The sequence below is a fragment of the Camelus dromedarius genome, chromosome 4 (genome assembly GCF_036321535.1).
Source record: "Camelus dromedarius isolate mCamDro1 chromosome 4, mCamDro1.pat, whole genome shotgun sequence".
Lineage (NCBI taxonomy): Eukaryota > Metazoa > Chordata > Mammalia > Artiodactyla > Camelidae > Camelus > Camelus dromedarius.
The window spans coordinates 12,605,214-12,626,969 of NC_087439.1; the positions used below are offsets into that span (position 1 = coordinate 12,605,214).

The 21,756-nt window shown below is 46.5% G+C and overlaps 1 protein-coding gene and 1 long non-coding RNA gene across 3 annotated transcripts in view; one reads left to right on the top strand and one right to left on the bottom strand.

Annotated features, from left to right (window-relative positions):
* Positions 1–6,005, bottom strand: part of LOC116152985 (uncharacterized) — a 42,579-nt gene extending 36,574 nt beyond the window's left edge. The window contains exons 1-2 of the long non-coding RNA XR_004136606.2: positions 5,915–6,005; positions 4,309–4,420 (exon numbers count right to left, since the gene is read on the bottom strand). This is a non-coding gene — a long non-coding RNA (uncharacterized LOC116152985). The remainder of the gene's footprint in view (positions 1–4,308; positions 4,421–5,914) is intronic.
* Positions 6,006–6,069: 64 nt separating this feature from the next.
* CCDC93 (coiled-coil domain containing 93) overlaps positions 6,070–21,756 on the top strand; it is an 86,752-nt gene continuing 71,065 nt past the window's right edge. The window contains exons 1-4 of one of the 2 annotated variants that reach the window (XM_031451286.2): positions 6,070–6,283; positions 10,380–10,493; positions 11,956–12,050; positions 19,839–19,950. In XM_031451286.2, coding sequence (XP_031307146.1) covers positions 6,242–6,283; positions 10,380–10,493; positions 11,956–12,050; positions 19,839–19,950 — 363 coding nt within the window. In that variant the 5' untranslated portion in view covers positions 6,070–6,241. The remainder of the gene's footprint in view (positions 6,284–10,379; positions 10,494–11,955; positions 12,051–19,838; positions 19,951–21,756) is intronic. The other variant, XM_064484698.1, reaches the window with a different exon arrangement.

Below are 21,756 nucleotides of genomic sequence, written 5' to 3' on the forward strand. Positions count from 1 at the left end.
CTCTAAGGTTCAAGTCTGTATATTCAACTTTTTTTTTCTCAGCTGGCTTCTTCTCTGCAATTTCATCAAAGATACTCAAGTCTCTTCCATCTTTAAAAAAAAGCCCAAGAAACAAACTCTCCATCAATCAGACTCCTAACCATCTTATTTCTTTCCTTCAGTTCATAGGCAAGCTTCTCCCAAGAGGAGTCTACATCCTCTGTCCCCTTGTTCTCACTGCTAATTCACTTTAGTAGTTGTTTTCCTTTATTTCATTTTCAATATATTTTGTTATAAAATAATTAAAATATGCAGAAAATAAGAATAATATAATTCCCATGTATTTATGACCACCTTTATCAAATATTGACATTATATCATATTTGCCTGAAATCTTCTTTCCCTCAAGAAATAAAGCGTTATACATAGAACAGATGGTCTGTGGTCCTCTTCCTCCTTCCTGCTCCATCCCCTTCCCTCTCCCCAGAAGAATCACAATCATAGGCATAATTCCCATGCATGCTCTCACACTTTCACTACACATTTACATATCCCTAAGCATTGAATAATATTATTTTGAACGTCTGAAAACTTAGCAAATCATTATGAATTTGATTTTTCTTGAAGACTCAACTTTCCGTTTTTCCTAATTATCCATATTCAAACACATAACTTTAGTTCATTTTCGCCACTGGATATTAAACCACTGCATAAAGATACCCCAAATAATATATATCCATTCTGCATACTAGTTCACGTCTGTTTCTCATTCAAGGGCCCAGGCAGAGGGAGCTGTTTTCATGATGGATGGAATGGACAGGAGGGTTCCGAACACCTCCATCCAGAACTGGCACAATCTCATATCTCCCAACATTCCTCTGGCCAAAGCAATTCTTGTGACTCAGTCAAGATGGAACACTTGACATCCTCAATGGCTGGGTGCTAAATGGTTGGTCACTGTGAAAACTGCAAATGCCCCTTGGGTGCTGAGTCACTCCCCCCACCCCCACTGAGAACCCTTCTCAGTGTTTGGCACACAGTAGGCCCTCAACGGATATTTGGTGAAAAATCAACTTTTCCAAATTGCCCTCCAAAACCCTTGCAAAACCTTACTCAACGAGTAGGGAGTGTTAAGTGTTAGTTTAATGTCCTCAAAACATTGATCATTTCTTCCGTGCAAAGGTACCTCATCTTTACTTTTTAACACGAGGCTGAGAATTTCTTTTCATCCATTTAGTGACAATTCTTCACGTAATTCTCTAGTCAAGCCTTTCGCTCATTTTTCTATTAAATTTTTCTTCCTCATTTGCAAGAACTCTTGTCACAGGTAATGAATATTTTTCCAGTTTGCCTTTTAAATGTTTTAATGATTTTTGGACAGGACAGATTTTTGCTAATATTTATATAGCCTCATCTCTTACCCTTCTCTTTCCTGCAGTGAACATTTTTACTGGCAACATGATGTTGCACGAAAAGGACATCCTATGATGTATTTACCCATGCTCTCTCTTTTTTTTAATGATTGTCCATCACTTTTACTTTGTTCTGACATTTTTTTTCATTATTGAAGTATAGTCAGTTACAACGTGTCAGTTTCATCCCAGTCATGCATATATACACATTCATTTTCATATTCTTTTTCATTATAGGGGATGTTGAATATAGTTCCCTGTGCACTACAGAAGAAACTTGTCGTTTATCTATTTTATATATACATAGTAGTTAATATCTACCCATTCTCTTTTCGTAGGCTATTTACATGGTTTCCAGGTTTTTCTCTTGTAAATAATGTTAGGATGAAGAGCTCTGTCCATAAGCCCTAAAAGTGAAAGTATATTCAACGCTGCTTTTTAAGTTCTTGATACAGTTTGCCAAATTGCTTTTGAGTCTACTTTTCAGATCCCAAACTGTTACCGAGTCCAAATTCATTCTTCTGGCCGCATGACAGGCCAATAAATTGGGAGATGAAGTGTTGGGACAAGGAATAGCGACTTTATTCGGAAAGCTGGCAGATCAAGAAGATGGCAGACTAATGCCCTGGAGAACCATGTTCCCTAAGTCAGAATTCAGTCTCCTTTTATACAAAAAAGGGAAGAGGGTGTGGTTGGTTGTTGCAAACTTCTTGGTGTTGGAATCCTTTGTTCTTGCAGCTGTCCATGTAGCTTGCAAACCTCCAACAAGACTAGTGTTATTTTCTATTCTGCAACTTTTTATCTTTATATGAATGCGAAAGTGTTACACCCTTAATGGTCAGAGCCTTGAGAAAGGGCTCTCCTGTATATTTCAGGCTAAAGGTGACATCCTTTTACAAAAGGTGCAGAACCAGCATGACTCAGCATGGGAAACAGCCCACGGTTAAAGTCAAAGGAACAGATCTACTATGGAGTTAAGAGTTGTTCTTTTCTATCATAACACCCCAGGCCCTGCTGATGAAGCCCTTATAAGCCAACCCTGTACAGCAGCAAGCAAAGTGAGACAGCCAAGAGTGAGCCTGGAGGGGCACAGGGAGGTTGTCCAGGCCACCCTAGATGCTCCTCCTGCCTGGAATGCTCTTCCCTGAGATCCTCCCACAGCACCTTCTTAAGATATGGATCTCCCCTCAACTGGCACTTGAGAGCCCTATCCTGACCCCTTCATCTCAAAGATGTACATGATGTCAGATCCAAAAGAGCTTCTGACTCCAACACATGATTTCCTATCACATTGCACTGTTTCTTGTTCTTGAAGAGCACTTACTTCTACCCAATACTATCTTACTAATTTACCGGTTTAATTTCTGTCAGTAATTATCTTGTCTGATTTGCTAACTTCGGTATCTCCAGCACTAAGAACCAGGCTCTGGTTCAGAGTGGTTCTCAAACTGGCTGCTCGTTGGAATCACCTGGGAAATTTAAAAAGTCCACCCGACCTCCATAATAAGAAATGCTTAGTTATTACATCATTTTACCAAGAAACTCTGAGACAGTATTTTCTACATGAGAAATCCAGAAGGGAGTAGATGTTCTCAAGTACTTCCTTATTTGTTGCTGTGTAGCTGGATCCTTGTCAAGTCTTTTCTAGCATAGCTAACAGCATGTGGTTGTGACAATTATGGAAACTGTTGGAATTCTTTAATAAAACTATCATCTGTTTGGAAAAAATGTACTGGAAGAACTCATCCAAGTGTGTGTGTCCGTGTGTGTGTGTGTGTGTGTGTGTGTGTTGAGTTGTGTCCAGAAGCAGAGGGGGGATTAGATTTACTTGTACCATCTGCGCCTCTATTTTTCACTACAGGAATGTGACATGCTGAATGTAGGATGGAGTCTTGTAAAACTTTACTGCCTGAGAACAGATCAGCGTACAATTAAGAATTTTCAGGAAGAATTCATTTAAGCTAAAGACTCTTAGTTTGTCTATGGGCCTTAAATTTTGTGTGTCACTGCAATCTATAAAGAAACATAACAATAATAGAGTCACTTTAGTCATTACTGTGTTGCCCAAGTATATATACCTGTATCTTTTTTTTTTTAGAGGGGGTAGGTAATTAGGTTTATTTATTTAATTATTTTCAATGGAGGTACTGGGGATTGAACCTAGGACCTTGTGCATGCTAAGCATGCACTCTACCACTTGAGCTATATCCTTCCCCCCGCATATACCTGTATCACTTTATATAGAAACAATATATTCCAAGAGAAAAATTCAATATTCATGTTTTCCCCCCAGCTCAATTACATCAGAATCTCTGGAGGTGGAACCCAAGGCACTGGTACCTTTTAAAAACTCCCTTGGTGATTCCAACATGCAGCCAAGTTTGACAGCCACTGACATAAAAGAGCTCAGGAATATTTGTTGGATGGATGGCTGGTTGATGGATGAATAAAAGGACATGTGAATCAGAAATATGGGGCTCTAGTCCCAGCATTGCCACTAACATGCTAAGTGACCTAAATTGTCACTCTACTTTCCTAAACACCCATAGTTTCCTTCTAAGGTCCCTTTCTGCTTCAAGACTTCAGGATTCCCCTCTTGGTTACGGCAAGAGCCCCGGAGTGGAAGGGCGAGGAGAAGCATGAGGACAGGATGATCGAGGCATCATAAAAACATCACCCAGGATAAAGGTGACCCTTACAGGAAGCTCTTCACTTTGACGCCTTCTACTGGGAGAAGGAAAGTATTTGTGAGGTTCCTGAAATCTTGCACTGAGACAAACATCACACACCTCTGTGTACACAGGAGGGACAGAGTGATCCCTAATCCCCAAATATCCCACTAGGGAGACAAAATGTGTGTATGGGTATCCTGAGGCAGGGAAGGGGAGAGAGAGACTTTTATCGGAGTCCTACAAACCTTTTCTGACATTGTGTGTTTGAGGTGTTCTCCATGGCCGAGCAGGGGTCCTTCTCTCAAATGTGGGCTATTCAAGTTTTCTTGACTGCTGTCACAGCTGTTTTGCTAGGATCTTGAAAAAAAAAGAAAAGAAAAAAAAAGAAAAGAAAGAAAAGAGAGTAAAGAAAAAAAACATGCTGCCAACCCAACTCTGCTACTGTCACCTGACAGAGACAGTAAACTAGGACAGTCTCTTTCTGGGAAAGATAGCTGCTCATATTTATTTAAAACACTGCAAAGACATTTACAACAGGGAACTCCCATGTGGCCTACCTGAGTCCTATTACTCTCCAGGCCTTACTGCCCAGGCTGCTTTAAATACAGCTATTTAGGTCACAGCTAGGCAAGATTGTGCTGTTTGTCCCTTAGGCATCAACACCTGCCTGGGCATCCAACAGTGCTTACAAATTATCCCCCCTTTATTCCCCTTCATCCCATATCATCTCAGGGAAGGACAGTTTTAAGATTGCAAAAATAATGCGTGTGGGGAGTTATGAGGGTGGACACCTTAGAAATTGCGTTTCATTGGTTTCACAGTGGGTGAGAGCACATGCCACCGGAGGTAGGCAAGAGAGGTCTCATTTAACAGCTTAATTTGAATATTCAAATTTCTAAAATTATTGGAGTTTTAGGGGCGTGGCACACAGTTTTATTAGCAATATTTACTAACTACATTTTAAAAGGACATGGTCATTCTTAGAACTCTTTCAACCACTTGTATACTCTCATTCCAGAAAAATCTCTGTTCTGTCCGGATAAACTCCAGGAAGAGTATAAAAGGCACAAAGAATTTCTTCAAGGATAAACATTGACTGAGTACCTATTAAGATGCAGAGAGAAACACATGAACACACGCTTGCGCACACACACACACACACAGCCCCCTTGATCTCAAAGAGCTCATAGCCTCACACACCCCCCCTCCCACCCTACACACAGAGAGGAGGATCTTTTTAACAGCAAAAGTTTTCAAGTCACCTCTTTCTTCATCGTTAAAAAAAAAAAAAAAAAAAGCCTGGAGAAGCCATGGAGCGGGTGCGAGGGGCTTCTGGCCAGGGACACAACTCCTATACAGTTGCCATCCTCTGGGACAGACCAGGGGTGCTTCACGTAAATGATGTAGCTAAAATAAATACCGGAGTCGCATTCTTAGAGATGGCCTTCCCCTCAGGAAGACCCAGACACTGAGGATGATGGGGTGGGGGTGGGAGGACATTATCACAAACCACGGTTCCCAGGGGACACGGTGACACTCGGGCACCAGGGAGGCAGCGAGGGTGAAGAATCCTTTTGGGGGGACTTGGTTCCCCGGTCCGTACATCGAGAAGTCTGCCCAAGTGCGCGTTAATCAGGGGACATCGCGATTCTGAGCCAGAACAGGGCCAGGGTCTGAATCGCCAAGCTCATCAGCGCTCTGACTTTGACCCTGGAGCAAGGGGACTTCCGAAGTCCGGCTCGCAGAGAGGACCGGACCCATTTGGGGCATCCGATTCACGTGAGAAGCGGAGACGGGAGCCAAGATGCAATATTTCCCCAAAATACAAGAACAGTCCCTTTTATAAAGCACCTTGGAAGAAAATGCAGATCCCCGGCGCGAAGCTATGGGAGAACGTCGGCCCGGGCAGGCAAGCTGCGCTGCAGCTCCTCAGCCGGCGAGGTCCGGGCCTCTCCCGGGCTGCCCTCGCGCAGGCGTAGTCGCGCCGCGCTTCCGCCGCAGTGCGCATGCTCCGCCGGGCCGCTGTGCTCCGAGGCCGCGGTGGTGGCGGCGGCGGCGGCCGCGGCCGAGGAAGTTCCCGCTTTGCACTCCACCCCGGTAGCAGCTTCGGGGCCGGGGACAGCTTCCTCTGGACGCTCCGGGGGCTTCGCTGCCGCCGCGCGGCAGTCGGACAGGATCATGGGGTTGCCCAAGGGGCCGGAGGGCCAGGGTCTCCCGGAGGTAAGGACTCCCCCCGCCCCCACTCCCTGACACGTCGGGGTTCCTGAAGGAGGGCCGAGCCTGCGGGGCCTCGGGCGCAAGGGGATCCGGCTGCGTTTAGGGCGCCCCGCTCCTTTCCTCAAGCGTGTCCACCGCCCAGTCGCTGGGGGCCCAGCAGCCCCCCTCCCCGCCGCGTGGGCGTGGACGGGGACGAACTTCAGCCGGTGCCAGTCTCCCGGGACGGAGGGAGCCTTCCCAGCCCAGTACCTGCCCCGTCGCAGCCGCGGGGTCCGGGGTCCCACCTCTCCGGCCCTCCCCGGCAGTCTCCCCGGTCCCCGGCGCCGCACGCCTCTCCCCGAGGACCCAGGCTGCTGCCCCCAGTGGTCACGAGACACGCGCTGTGAGATGGTCCGGGCTTGGGTTGTGCGAAGGGCGGTGACCTTGCGGCGCCTACCGCGGCCTTTCGGGGCCCACGGGGTCCTGGTGGCCGGCACCCGCCGCCTTGCAGGGAATGCCGCCCTGCGTATACTCCGGCGCCCGGCCGGGCCGGCGGGAGGAAGTTTGGGAGCCGTGCGCGCCCCGGGTCGTGTCGGGCCGGGTCAGCGCGCCGCTCTCTCCGGCGGCGCGGGGTGGCCAGGCGGAAATGTTACTGTTTCTCCAGAAGGTAGCGGTGCCTTCCTTTCAGAGGTGTTTGTTATTAAGTCCTCACTCGATCCTAGGCTACCGGATGATCAGTGGTTTCTGAATTTGCAAATTGGCTGGAAGGGGAAAGTGCATTTCCTTTTGGCTTCAAGTATCATTTAGGTGCTTTGTATCTATCTACTCTTCCAGTTGATTTACTCCAAAGCTAGTTTATCTTACTGGATTCTTGAAAGAAAAGGAATCCGTGCTGCACCTTTGTCCCCCTCCGAAGGTTCTGAAGCACACATTTGGCAGAGGGACTGATTCCTGGACATGGTGCATGGTTCCTTCACACTTAGATGCCTGTGGCCAATCTAGCTTCTTTGCCCCCCCTCCCCAAATCCTCAGTTCTTAAATCCCGCAAGTACCCACTCATTGAGGGATCACTGTTATGTGCATAAAGGCTGGGGCTATAGTGATGGGAGGATAGAAAGTCTGTCAGTGTGTACTCCCAGAATGCAAATCCATTTTGTTGTTACCTTAAGAAAGCCTAGCTAGTGTAATGTCAGAACCCTTGTGTTAGGTGAAACCTGACATTCAGGTTGCTTTGATGGGACCAGGAACTGTGAAGACTAGGATCTGTACTGTGATTTGATGTGTTATTTCTTTTTTGCCTTCTTTATTCTAAGCTCTCTCATCAGGTTTTTGCCTGGCCTTTTGCTGTGGACTACTGTCTGGCCTCCCAGATTCTACCTTAAATCTCTTCGATTCATTGTCCCACAGTACTTTCTAAAATAAAAAGCAACTTGCTCTGGTTTGTCCTTTGTTTAACCCTTCACTGTCAGGAGACTGGGTCTGATTTGTCACTTTTCTAAGTTCCTGGCAATTAGGAGGCAGACAAGGTGAATATAATCCACTTATTATCTTTTAGTTCAAAGACCAGTTCATATGAATATGGATGGTCTATGTAATTAAGCTGTCACTAGTCCGGTTAATTCATTAAATTCAACTTTTAAACCCTTTAGATTTGTGAAGGATAGAAAGGTAGCTAGACCTGGCCCTGCCTTCCAGCCTACATGAACTGCAGTACAAGACAATTGACAATTTAATGTGCCTGATGTAAGAGCTCACAGTCATTCATCTGTATGAGAATTTTAGTTTTAACAGTTGCCTGTATTACGCAGACTGGTGACTTTTTCTAGCTTCAAAAGAGGATATTCTTTCATTCCCTGTGTATTAGCCAATGACCCTTCCACATTTTTAGTTTTAATCTGTGAAGCGAAGTTGGAGTTGCGTTAACATTCTCCATTCAGTGTCTTGTGCCAAAAAGTTATTTCGCAAAGTGTATTGCAAAAGTACACTTCTCCATTCTGGGGGTGAGCAGGTGGGAAGCCTGGGTCCTGCATCTGCCATGGTGTGGTCCATAGGTGCCCATTAGGTACAAGGTGAGGCAGGGATGGTCCTCCTGGGCGGTCTTGTCCTCTTCTTGGAACTGTTTTCATGATAAATGATTTAACAACAAGTGAAGGGGTCCTGTTTTACCTCCCAGGTGTTTTAAGGAAATACTTATGTTGTCCCACTCTCCTTTTCTATTCCATTTTTGTGAACTGTAACTGTTCTTTATTTTCTCTTTTCTTTGAGCGTCTTTCTAGAGACTACTTATAGATGTTTTTCAACCACTGCAGGTCTTTTGCCAAGGAAGAGAAGGTGTGAAAATTAATATTTATTTTTGCATGTCTCCTGGGAACTAGTGAATGCTAACCTTCAGAATCTTTGATAGGTCAGACTAGGGTCATTTGAGAGGGAAGTGAAATGAGCAGTGTCACAAGGCTGTCCCCTTCACTGCCACCACCACACCCCCATTGAAAAGAGTTAACAGTCACTTTAATAATTCCACGTTCAACTGTGTGTTGACAGGTATACTCCATCCCCTGGCAGTTTGTGCTTTAAAATAAACTTGAGTCTCCATTATCAGTGTCATGACTATGAGAACATTTTGTTAACACCTGACTGGCTTAGGTCATGCACTTTAGGTAATAATTGAGCATGTTATTCCATGTTGAATAAGAGTGTCCTTGGAGCCTAATGCTGTTTCAGATGAGAGGAGTAAACGTGGGTGGATAACGTATGGACTGTATGAACCAGCTAATAGTCCATTTGGAAAGACAGGCATGCAGGTTAACACCAGACCATGTCACTCAGAAGAGGGTGAGATTTAATTGTATGAATGACCTGGACGATAAAGAAACTAGAAATGCTGAGGAGTGACCATGTGAAGCTGCAGGGTTGACCTTGAATTGGTGCTCGAACGTGAAGATGGTTTCTGGGCGCTTAGAGAACACCAGGAGAGCCATGTAGAGTGGGAATGAGCAGTGTTTGTTTAGATTGGCCACCGCCATGTGTGGATCATTTTGGGGGCAGGTAAAGGATGCAGCTGAAAAGATAGGTTTCGGCCAAAGCGCCAAATACCAAAGTAAGACATTTGGAATTTATCTGGTAGACATTGTATAATGCCTTAATGAGGGGGGCTGTGTGCGGAGCTGTAGAGGGACAATGAGAAGGCTGTGATTTAGGAGAGAATGAGCAAGACAAACTGAGAGGCAGTTGCTGTAGTCCTGGCATGACGTGTAAAGAGAAGGGAAGGGAGGGGAATCGTGAGATCTGTAGTTAAGGAAGCTTCAGCAGGTGTCGTTGGATCAGGGAGTAGTTAGAGGTGGGTACAAGGATTTGAACCAGGATACCTTGGTGGTGTTTTAGGCAGAAAGGTGGTTTTTGATTTTCTGTAATAATGGGAGAGAGAAAGGCACAATTCAGGAAAGTAAATGGAGGCAAAAGTACTGGGATATTTAGATGAAAGTATCGATAAAACCAGGGAGTGAAGTTAGGATATAAATTAAAATGTTTAAATCAAATCCCTATTTGAATATATTGAATGAATTTGTTATTTTTAAGGCAATTCTGTTACATGGCAGTAATTGCCCTGTAATATATCTTGGTTGAAAGCCTTCCTTGTTTGCTTCTGAGCAAAAAGTGCAGAGGGACCCGTGTTTGAATTCTTTATTCTTGCCCCTCTTGTCAGTAACTTCTAGGATTAAGATGAATATAAAAAAAGAAAAAAATAAACCAGCTGTTCCATCTGAAAGTTTATAATCGCGTCAGGAAGCCTGTCATGTAAGCCATGTGTTCGAGAACAGAGAGGTAATGTCCTGTAATCCTCCTTTCCCGGGACTCCTCCTTGTTCAGCACCAGATGGACAGCCCAGACTACCTGTACGTGTCTTCTGCCCCTACCTCTAACGAGTAACAGCTTGTTGAGGCCCAGGGACCCTGTTCCACGCGACTCCCACAGCACTGTGTCCCCAGGCTCCTGTGTGAACGCAGTGATGCAACCAGTGTCACCTGCTCCTTGGCAGTGAGGTTGTGGCATCGGGGAATACACCTGGCGTCCCTTTATTCAGGGTAGCTTTTACCAGCCTAACTGTTACCTTTTGTTTTAGGTGGAAACAAGAGAAGATGAAGAACAAAATGTCAAGTTGACTGAAATTCTGGAGCTTTTGGTTGCAGCTGGGTATTTCAGGGCAAGAATTAAAGGCTTGTCACCTTTTGACAAGGTAAGAGGTCTTTCTAACCAGAAGACTGTCGTTTGTCAGGATGGCATGGTTTACCGTGGAAAGGAAGAAGAGATTGTGTTTTTACTTTATGCCCATGTTGTCGTTTCTCCCTAATTCAGATTCATTAGGGAAGCTTTAAAATTTCCTATTAAAATAATCATGTATCAGTAGATGCACCTTGAGGTCCCTTCTTTGTGCCCGACGCGTTGGGAAATACAAATAAGCAAAATAAATAGTTCCTCCTTTCAAGGGGAGATACAGCTTATGTCAGATAAAATAATCCGAGTTAATAAGGAGCTGTCCCAAGTCAAGGTGCTCACAGATGGCTGCCAGATCCTCTCTGGATGGATGGTAAATGCTGAGTTTGGAGGAGGGAGAAGTCACCATGGGATGAAGTCCTTTATTTCAGCAGAACCTGGAACGACTGTTATGCACAAGCAGAGTAGTAGGTGCCAAGGGCACAGAGGTAAGAACAAAGGCCTTGTACTCAAAGAGCCTGGCTTCTAAAGAGTAGGGAAGAGAGACAGGTAAGCCAGCCCACGTAGAATAAATGGCACAATTCGCTAAGTGCCACGGCGACCATGCACATTAGTGAACTGTCCAGATCGGACAGGGCAGGCCTGGAAAGCTTCCTGGTGGAGGAAAGCGTTGAGTCCTCCAGTGGGCCGCAGCCCCGGCTGTGCATCCCAGATTTTGTAATACATATGTCTAGGCCTCTCCCACTGGAATTCTGGTTAGTTAGGTCTGGACCGGGGACTCGAATCTGTATTTTATGAGGCATCTCACCTAAGTCTGCAGTATAGCCAGGGGTAAGATTCACTGTTGTCTTCTAATATCAAGCTGTACCTGAAAAGGTTTTGTTTCAACATGGATTTTTAGCCTTAGCCTCGTTGGCATCTCAGGGAGATCCTGTGACAAACTAGAGCAGGGATTCTCATCTCCTTTAGGTAGAGGGAAAAAAATGAGATGTATGGGAATTAAGTAACGAGCCACAAAATGTCACCCTTGCCACTCACGTATCCAGTCCATAAAACACAGAATTCCTCTGGAATTTGGCACTTGCCTGTAACTGGATTCAGACTTGTCTCAGCTGAGAATTAATGTCTGTCCCCATCGGCATCAGGAGGATCCATGCATCATATGTCCATTTCGTCATAAAAGTCAGCTTCTCAGCCCACTGGCCACATTCCAGGTGCTCCGCAATCACGTGTGACTCGCGGTACTGGCCGGGGCACTGCAGAGACAGAGCGTTCCCATCTCTGCAGGAAGTTTTGTTCAGCAGGGCTGTGTAGGTGAACTGTGGTAGACGGAGCCAGGACACATATTGTCCCTCTCTGCAGACACATGATTTTGTATGTTCACTGAATCTGTGAGAACTATTTATATTTTATGTGCCTTTCGCTTCTTCCCCTCTTCCCAAACCAGGAAGAGCGAACGGGTATTTTGTGTGTGTGTCTTGCAGGTGGTAGGAGGAATGACCTGGTGCATCACCACTTGCAACTTTGACGTGGACGTTGACTTGCTTTTTCAGGAGAACTCTACGATAGGTCAGAAAATGTAAGTTATCCGCGTTTGCCCGGAAGAGCCTCAAGGGGGAGAAAGAGCTAACTCCTGAGCACGTGCTGTGCGCCAGAAGTGGTGGTAGACACTGTGCGTATTTTGTTTCAGTTTTCATTACAAGGGATATGACTGCGGTTTAACAGATTGCGAAGCTGAGACAGAAAGAAGCCAGGGCCACACAGCTAGCATGCAAGAGTCACCTGATGTTATTATAACGTTACATACGCTACTTCCAGTGCTTTTTCTTGATCAGAGTTTCCAGTGACTGCTTGGTGTGTCTCTTTCCAAAGGTAGCGAGTTTGGATGGAAGTTAAGTAGCTGAGGGGACGGGAATCCTTCCCTCTGCTTAAGGCAGAGCCTCACTTTGTCTCCCATCAAGTGGAGGCAGCCTGAACTCCTTGCACAAGATGTCACCGGAGGGCACCCCGGCTGGTCTTCCCTTGCTCACCAGAGCCTTGGTGATTTCATGAGGCCACTGGGGATCCTCAGTTCTGCCCAGCCCTACCAATGGGCAGCTGTGTGACCTGGGACAAGCCTCGGTTCCCTTATCTGTAAGAAGGAGGGTTTGTGATCCCAGATCTGTGTGCTTCTGTGACTGACTTAGTCATTTTTCTGAAGCCTCCTCCTCCTCCAGATGGATTAAAGATGATTTACAGATATGCCTGGGAAGCAGTAATAGTGGAAGAGTGAAGCAAAGACAAAGCAAAGCTAAAGGGAAAAAAAAAAAATGGAAACAAAAGGCAGGGTTGGGGTAAGGAATACACCTGTAAGGGGCCGGCCACAAGGCTCGTTTTCCTAAGGGTGGAACACAGATTTGGCTCTAAGCTTCCTGGCAGCCAGCAAAAAGAGGAGAACGTGCTAAAGTATCCAATATACAGTTTCCATACAGTAGAAGAAAAATCAGTCCCTAAGAATCAAAAATTCTTAACACTAAGAGCAAAGGCGTCTCTAGGCTCCTCGTTAAGGAGGCCGTGCAGTTTGACACGGTGGTACTGTCATTGGTGCTCTGCATCCTAACAGCTGCGTGTGGGACCGCGGCATCCCATCCAGCCACCCGTAGGGAGAAGTCCTCCCGTGGGAGGCGGCGTGATGGAGTCCAGGGGGGGGCTCTGCTCCCTGCTGGGCCAGCTCAGTCCGGAGGTGGATTTGTGTTCTTGTCCTATTGTTTATTTTTATTTAGGTGTTACGTACACAAAGGTTAAAAAAAATTCAGATGCCACCTAAGGGAGCAAAACATACAGCTGATGTCTCCCCTCTTCCCATTCTACACCCCAGTTTTATTCCCTGGAAGGAGTCCTCTTTGACAGTGTAGTTTAGATCCTTCAGAGTGGGCACGTCTACATCTCCGACTACGTATATGCTCTGTTTCACTTACATCTAACACGAGGAGGAAGCTGGCTCACCTGTACCACTCGCTACATCCCTTTGGTCTCCCATGCTCCAGTCTTTTAATTATCTGTTGTTCTGTGATCACTGGCGTAATTTTAATCTACTTATGTTTCTATTTCTTGACCCATTAACATAAACTAGCTTCTCCTGGGTCCTAACTATGTAGGGTAAACATTTTAGTCCCTCTGTCTTTTCTTCTCCCTTTCAGCCTCCGGGTACCATCATAGCATCACTTTTATATGATTAGGGCATAATGTTTATAGTCTGTTCCATAATAGCAGTTAAATTATCCATGCTTTAACTACAGGTAAATTCTAACAGTATAATCTAAAAGTAAATTCTAAAAGTAAATCTAAAAACTATTTACAATAAGAAGTATTATAATGGGGTCAGAAAAAAGGAGATGCACTCTTCTGGACCATAATGACGCTGTTTAAACGGGAATATTCAGACTGTCACAGTGAAAAGCGATCTCTTTTCGTGTGCTCATCATTGACTCAGTGGATATTTATCGAACCCCTGCTATTGGTCAGGCATTGATCTGGACACTTTGGATACATAGTGAAAAATGTCCTGCCCTCACAGAGCTTGTAGTGTATGGGGGAGACAGACCAGGAACTAATTTAATAAATATGTAAATTGTATGTAGTATTAGTGTGTGCCCCAGAAAAAATTAAAGCTGGGGAGGGGTATGAGGAGGGACGTGGGGTGGGAGGCAGTTGTGGCTTTAAGTTCACGTAGGCCTCATTGAGAAGGAGATGCTGGAGCTAAGACGGAAATGCCAAGGGAAGGCCCAGAGCAGACGTTTACCTGGGGGAGGTGGGGGGATATAGGACATAAGTGCAGAGAGGCCGTGGAACCAGAGCAGGTAGGGTCTCCTAGGTCAGAGTAAGCACCTCAGGTGTACTCTGTGAGACAGGAAATCCTTGGAGGGCTTTGAGCAGAGGAGGGATGAAATCTGTTGTGTGTCTTGGAAGGAACCCACATCTGATGACTGAATGAAGGGAGTGAGGGTGGAAGCAGGGAGACACAGGAGATGGTAGGGGCCTGGACAGTGGGCTAGCCGTGGTGGCCTTCTGGACCTGTTTTGAAGGCAGAACCAACAGGATTTGATGACAGATTGGATTTGGAGTGTAAGAGGCGGGGCAGTGGTCAAGGATGATTCTGACGCGTTTGCCCCCAGCCCGTGGGGGTGGTCTCTGCAAGTCACGGAGAGTCAGGCACACTGCAGTTTGCTTCATAGGCATACAGCTTTTTTCCTTGTGTTTCTGTTTGCCTCGTCTTTTTCTTGTGGACAAAGAAGCACATGCTTTTCCCTGTAGCTAATAAGATCAGCCGGTTTCTTTTTTTTTTTATTTAATTTATTTTTATTGAAACTACATTAATGTTCATCTTTCAAACTCATTGTCAATGACTCCCAGGTTCTAAACCTCCAGTTTAAAATTCTCATTGAACTTCAGCCCTTCATCCCTGTCTGCTGTATTTACTCCGATGGCTACGGTGTCTCCATCAAAACACCCTGGGCTAAAAGAAAACCCAAACCCTCCACTCCAACAGGACTCAGCATTGCCGTCCCACCAGGCAGGCAGGCCTCTCTGGGAAATCTCACTCCCTCAACTTCTTCACTTAATCACCCAAATCCTCTTTTCTATAGACCTAAATTACAGAATTTCGGACTTATTTATAAACAATTTTACATTTTTAAGCATTTTTTCACATGTGTCCTACTTGGTTCATCAGTTAGATTATATAATTTGATGACCTGGAAACCAAATTTATTCGGTATTTCCCCCCAGCATTTAACACAGAAGCAACTAATGGTGCTCAGTGAATTCTGTCTGTGATTTGGCCAGCTTCACATGCGTCTCTTTCAGATGTTGGTTTCTACTTATACAAAGAAGAGTTTTGGAGGATTTTAACATATTGTTAAACATTTCTTTTAATTGAAGGATAGCTGACCAGCCAGCTTCTCAGTTGACGACGTGCATGCACTGCCTTCTTGAATACACTTTTTTTTTTTTTTTGGGAGTTTTCGTTTGTCTGAAGTATAGTCAGTTTACAGTGTTGTGTCAGTTTCTGGAGTACAGCGTAATGTTTCAGCCATACATAGACATACATATATTTGTTTTCATATTCTTTTTCATTATAGGTTACTACAAGATATTGAAGGTAGTTCCCCATGCTATACAGAAGAAACTTGTTGTTTATTTATTGTATATTTAGTAGTTAGTATGTGCAAATTTGAGCGCACTCCAGACTGAAGCCTCTTTCTGTTCCAGTTTGAACTGATGGCTTCTTACATCTGTGACACCCCTGATCTTCTCGGATTCCTTTCCATTGCATTCTTTCTGGGCTAGTCTTACTATTTTTTGATTCTACAAAGCCTGCCTTCCTAAATTCCTCTGGAGTTTTCAGTGGGTTTTAGCCCCTTTTTCATGCTGGTGTCTCTGGGGTTTGTGATACTTTCCCATCAGTGACAGTTCTCTTAATAGATATTGGAGCATCGTGTTTTTCACACAGTTTCCCAATCCCTTATCTGTATTTCTGAACTCCAAAAAAACACTGAAAATGGGTTTTTGTTCTAAGTGTGGGTACAGAACTTACTTGCAAGCGAAACTTGACCTGACCTGACTTGAGGCTGTTTACGGTCTTTTTTGATCCCACTTACGTGAATATTGATACGCTTTGCGGTGGAAATGTTTATTTCTTTGATTATAGGGTGCTGCTCTGGCTTTTACTGGGTCTTACGTAATGCATGGTATATGCCCCTTAGGTATACAAAGTTGCGGACATCTAAAGAGTTCTGAGCTCTGAAACATCTGCCCCTAAAGGGTTTGGATAAGGGGTTGAGGATGTACTGTATTCTCTGATAAGTGCTTGGTGTGTGACTTTTAAGTGCAGAGCCATGAACTACAATTGAAGGCAAAGCTGGGGAGAGAGGTTTGCCTGGAAAGCCCCACCAGACTCCTAGCAGTACATCAGGGAATTGAGTCTTTATTATCTGTAGGAGAAACGCCATAGCCACAGGGCACTGAATTATCCAGAAATCTTTTCTGTTTGGTTTTGGAATGTGTTCTGTGTCTGGGGGCCTCCCCACAAAGTTTCTGGTCGGGTGCAACTTAGACTGATACTGCCAGGTGTCTGCAGCCCCCCGGCGTGTCCCAGCGGACCTGAGAGGTGGCCAGTAGCACCTCTGAGGAGCACGCTGGCAGCGCAGGGCGTGATTACCTTTCCGGCTGTCTTCCCTGTGTCCTCCGCGGGGGCCTTGTCCTCCTTGGTCCTTCTTTCACGTGGGTTCCAAGAGCTTCCGCCCTCCAGCCCCAGCCTGTCCTAAAGCGCTGTCACCACAGGGTGCTCGGCCCCGAGGCCCATAAATGAGATTTTAGGTTTATAACTGAGTTCCGTTCTACAGTACATTTACTAGGCACCTGTGTGCAGAGCACTTGCACGTGCGTTTTACTGTTGAACCTTCACAACCACTCTTGAAGAGGCAGGACAGGGATTATCCCTCGCTCTGTGATGGGAGTATTGGACCAGAGGGACCGGGCGGCTTGCCAGAAGTCCCAGAGTAGGTGATGGAGCTTGGAATTTAGACCCTGGTTTAATTCCCCCTCTTGTAAACTGCTTGCAGTGGAGGAGGAAACAGTGCACTGAACACTCTTAAAACCTAAAGGAGTCAAACCAGTCTCCTGTGATGAAAAGTAGGCGTGTTAAAATCTTAGACTAGGAAGCCTGCCTGGTGAGCTCTGCAATGATCGTTTTCCCATTTTCAGAAAGTCAGAGGATCGACAGGGAGAGTCCGAACGAATGGAGACTGGTAGGTTTCTGCAAGAAGTCTCCCTGCCCTATGCCCCCTGCCTCCAGGTAACTTGTGTGTCCCCACGTCCACCCTCCCAGCAGCGTTAGTGCCTTCAGCTGCTTCCACACGCTGCTGACACTGTGCAGACTTGGCAGTAATTTCTAGGAGGCGGGTTTAAGAGGGTTGTAAACCCTGGGATGACCCTGGGCGTCCTTCCCTCAGGGCCTCAGGGAACGGGGAAAGAGGGCTGTCTCTGAGGAGTGGCCAGGAGAGCCTTGTCTGAAAGAGGGTTGGCTGCCTAGGGTTGGGGGTCCCAGCCTCTGGTTCTCAAGCTGCTGAGTGGTTGTAGGCAATCAGTAACCCTAGGCCGACCCACAGATCTGTGGCCGCTAGAGGGCGCTCTCCTCCTGCTGGACAGGGGGCCCCTTCTGAACAGTTAAGACCCGCCCTGAGCAAGGGTGCAAAGCCAGAGTTGATCATCTTCATTTGTTAAGCTTGGAGTCTAGGGAGCAGGGCCAATTAAGCACCTATCTCTACTCCTCACAAGTTACAAGGAAATTAAGGAACAAGGCATGGGAGTCTTAGAGAAATCAAATTAGAAAATAAAGCTGATCAGAGAGAGCCTTAGATATGTGGACAAATGAGTTTGGTAATCCTACCAAACTGTCCCATTTGGGCCCCAGGAAGAGCTGGACAACCACAGGCTTCCCCACCAGGGCAGGCCCTGTATCTCGTGGCAGAGAAGTCACACGTGGCCGAGGACAGGCTGCTCAGGGAGGGGCCTGTAGGAGCACCCAGGGGCCATGTGACACTTTCCCTCCGACACTTCTCAGGTCTTTTGGGTAAATCACACCCCCCCCCTTCTGTTTGGGCTGGAAATGTCCTCCCCTATGCTTCTTCCCTGGGCAGTGGGTGTCCTTCCTTCTGTGAATGTGTGCGGTAGGGACCAGTCTTCCCTTCGCATTCTTTTCTCTTAACATACTGGACTTGACACTGATACTATGATCAGTGGAGCTGGGAGTGTGACTGTTTCCCTCTGCAGCTTTAACTGTTATGAACATGGTTTTGTAGAGTGTTTTCCGAGGACTGTTCCCTGGGAGCCGTTTGACTTTTGTCCTTAGATTACTTCATTCCTCCCAAGACTGAGGGCATCAAACCTTCTAAGGGCAATGTTGGTAAGATAACTGCTCTCATCCAGGCCCAGGTTAGAAGTTGGTATTAAGGGTGTCTGTCTCCTGGGAAGGATTATGGAACCGCAGAAAGACAAAGGTGTACAAGATTTCTTTGAATAAGTAATACTTTTGGTAGACCCCAAACTTGCTGCATTTGAAGCATCTAGTAAGAACCTGGTGATCTTGTTCACCAGGGCCTCCATCTATTAGAAAACAGTCTGACTCTTGTAAATGAGGCCCAGCAGCTGCTACTGGCTATGATTTTTTAAGGGTCTTAGATGGAATGTAATCTAAACTACCCAAGTAGGCTGAGCCAGAAGCCCCCATTTCTCCGTGTGGCCCCTCAGGGTCATGGCTTGTGACTGTTTCTCAAGGTTCCAGGTCCACATGCTATGGTTTGGGGGGTTAGTGGACCTGCTAAATAATCTCCATTCTCTTCTCTTGAATCTGATCCAATTCAGATCAAAGAAATAGGAACCAGGCAGTTGGAGATCAAACAGCAGCTGATTAGAGAAGGAGATTTAAGTCTGTGGTGAAATGGACTCGCACACAGGTGCGTCTGTCACTCCTGCCATAAAACTTCCCCGCCCTCCCCAGGCCAGGGCTCAGCTGAGCATCCAGCCATGCCAGGGTGCTTACCTCCCAGCTGAGACAGGAGTGGGCTCAGGGACCTCAAGGAGCGGGGCCCCTCCTCTCCTCCCCCAGCAGTTCAGGGAGGACCGGGAGCAAGGTGTGGGAGAGAGAGCTGAGTGTCCCTCGTGAGAAGTGGAAAACTCCTCTCTGGAAAATCGAGTGAGGACACGAGTTTCCCTCAAATCCAGGATTAATTTTAGAGTATCAAAAAAAAGTAAGGGCTATTTTTTATTTCAAAAATACTTTGTACCAGAGTAGAGAACTTCAAAAAAAATTTTTTTTTTTAAGCACGAGGTCCCATGTTTTGTCTTAATACTCTGGGCACCCAGCACAGGGTCTGGTAAGTATTTGTTGCCCAAATGATATTTAGAGCAGTTTCGAATGTTTAGCCTAGTGGTTCCCAGACTTGTGGAAAAAGTAGAGCAGCAAGTGAAATGTAAAAGAATACAGGGCACTAATAACTTTTATTTTACCATGTAGGGGTGTTAAAAACTTACTCAACTGTTGTACCTCAAGTGTGATTGTAACATCATAAAGAAACAGAATATTTTAATACAAAAAGTAGGAAGAACCCAATCTTAGAATGAAGGGTGAAGGCGGCTTTGCGGCCTTCCGTGCTCACACACATCTAAATGGTGCTTGTTTTTCTCCCTTTGCCGCCAGCCAGGAGAAGCTCGGTGGTGGTCTGGTACTGAGAAGCCCCAGGTTCCTCTGGGGTGCAGCCCAGCCGAGGGAGATGCCTAAGGGACGCTTACTGCGTTCTCACTCCTGCTCGCTGCTTTCTCCCAACAGAGCTCTGTCAGAAAAAATCGTCTCCGTCCTGCCAAGAATGAAGTGTCCACACCAGCTGGAGCCGCACCAGATCCAGGGGATGGACTTCATTCACATATTTCCTGTCGTTCAGGTGAGAGCGTCTGCGGGGTTTCTCGCCCTCTGAATTCTGACGGGGTCTGGCTCTGGGGCCGTCTGGCCGGGATCCTGGATCTGCTGGGCCTCGTGTCTACTTGGTGACAGCAGAACATGACCCCCTCTGGTGTCATCCTCGAGAGGTCCTCAGTACCCGCTCTGCCCTCGTTCACACCGTCACCTGCTCCGATCTTTGTACCTGTTAGTAGCTTTTCATTGCCCCCCAGGCTCTGGTCCCCTCGGCCTGTCCAGCCCCGTGTGAGTTCTTGCTTCTCCGGGTGCTTTCTGTTCTAGCCCCTCTGACTCGTCTTCAAATGTCCTCACACGTACTATGCCTCCTCCTGCCACGATCCCTTCCTCTCCGGCTGGGAAGCTCTTCCCTTCTCTCCTTACCTGCCTAATTCATGTTCATCCTTCAGCTCTCATGTCCACGAAGCTTCCTCAGGAAAGCTTCCCCTGCCCCCCGAATCCAGAACAGGTTCCTTTGCTGTGTCCTCTCACATGGCCGCATCCCTGCCTTCACTGCACTTCCTTACTGCGGTGTGTGGACGTGTACATGCAAGCGTCTGGGTGGTTTTGTGTCTCTCCCGTCAGACCGTAAGCTGCTCCCTGTTGTGTCTCCGGCATCTCCTAGAGTGTCTGGCACTTTGTAGGCATTCAGGTCTTATTTGAGGACTAAATATCTAATGAGGGACTTATCTCCAGCACAGCTTTCCCCCAGGGCCCCGTGGCTCTTGCTGTGTCAGCCCCTCCTCCAGGCACCACAGAAGAGGAGGAGCGAAGGGACTCACCTTTGTTGCCTGCTGTGTGCTCAGTGCTCTGCCTCTGATCCTAGCAGCGTTCTTTGAAGCATCTAGTATAATCCCCGTCTTACATCTGAGCAAAGTGAGACTCAGAGAGGACAATTGATTTGAGAGCAGAGAACCAGGGAGGACAGAGGCAGATTCCAGCGTAAAGTCCTGTCTTCACACCTTGTGCTTTTCCCACTCCGCCAGCAAGCGGCCACCACGAGTTAAGCTGCACAGCGCTCTCTGGAGAAGTCTCGTGCTTCTGTTAAGTTTATATAGTATAGGAGTGAACAGCCTGGACTCTCGAGACTTCTTGGGTTCAGATCTTCACTCTGCCACTTTCTAGCTCTGTGACCTCAGACAAACAACGTAACTTACCTGTTAAATAGAAATTATGATAGTGGCTACCTGACAGGATGCTATGATTTTTTTCCACCACCGTATCAAATTTGTGATTCCGATGGCTCTAACACAGCTGGAGGTTCTGCTGGTGACACTGCAGAGGATTTCCTGCCTTCTAGTTTCTGTCCGGAGAAAACACCTGCCCGTTCATTCCTTCCCCCTTTCTGGAGGAAAATCCACTATGGATGAAAACTGAGAAGGTTAATGTGTGTGAAGCACCTGGCTGAGGGATTGGCCCGTTTAGTGCTTCGTAAGTGCTACGTGGTTGTTTCTGGGGCTGTTCCTGTGACTGGGAGTCTCCCCCTGCTCTAGACTTCAAATCACGTGTGATGAAATTTGTAAATGGTGTTTATACATCTGAGGCTGAGACTTTGACTCGGGATGCCATTTGGATGTCTGCTGCGGGGATGGTAGCTGGTCCTCCTTGTGCGGGTTGTCACTGACACCTCCAGCACCACCAGGCTGGCGTTGTTGCCTGGATCTCTAGTGACCAGACCATGCTCAGTCCTGTGCTAGAACTTTGAGGGCCAAAAATCGAGTCTAGATGTGAGAAGGCGATGAAGGCGGAATGGTTTTCCATAGTTGGTTTGGGAATTCTGAGTGCCTGATGTTCT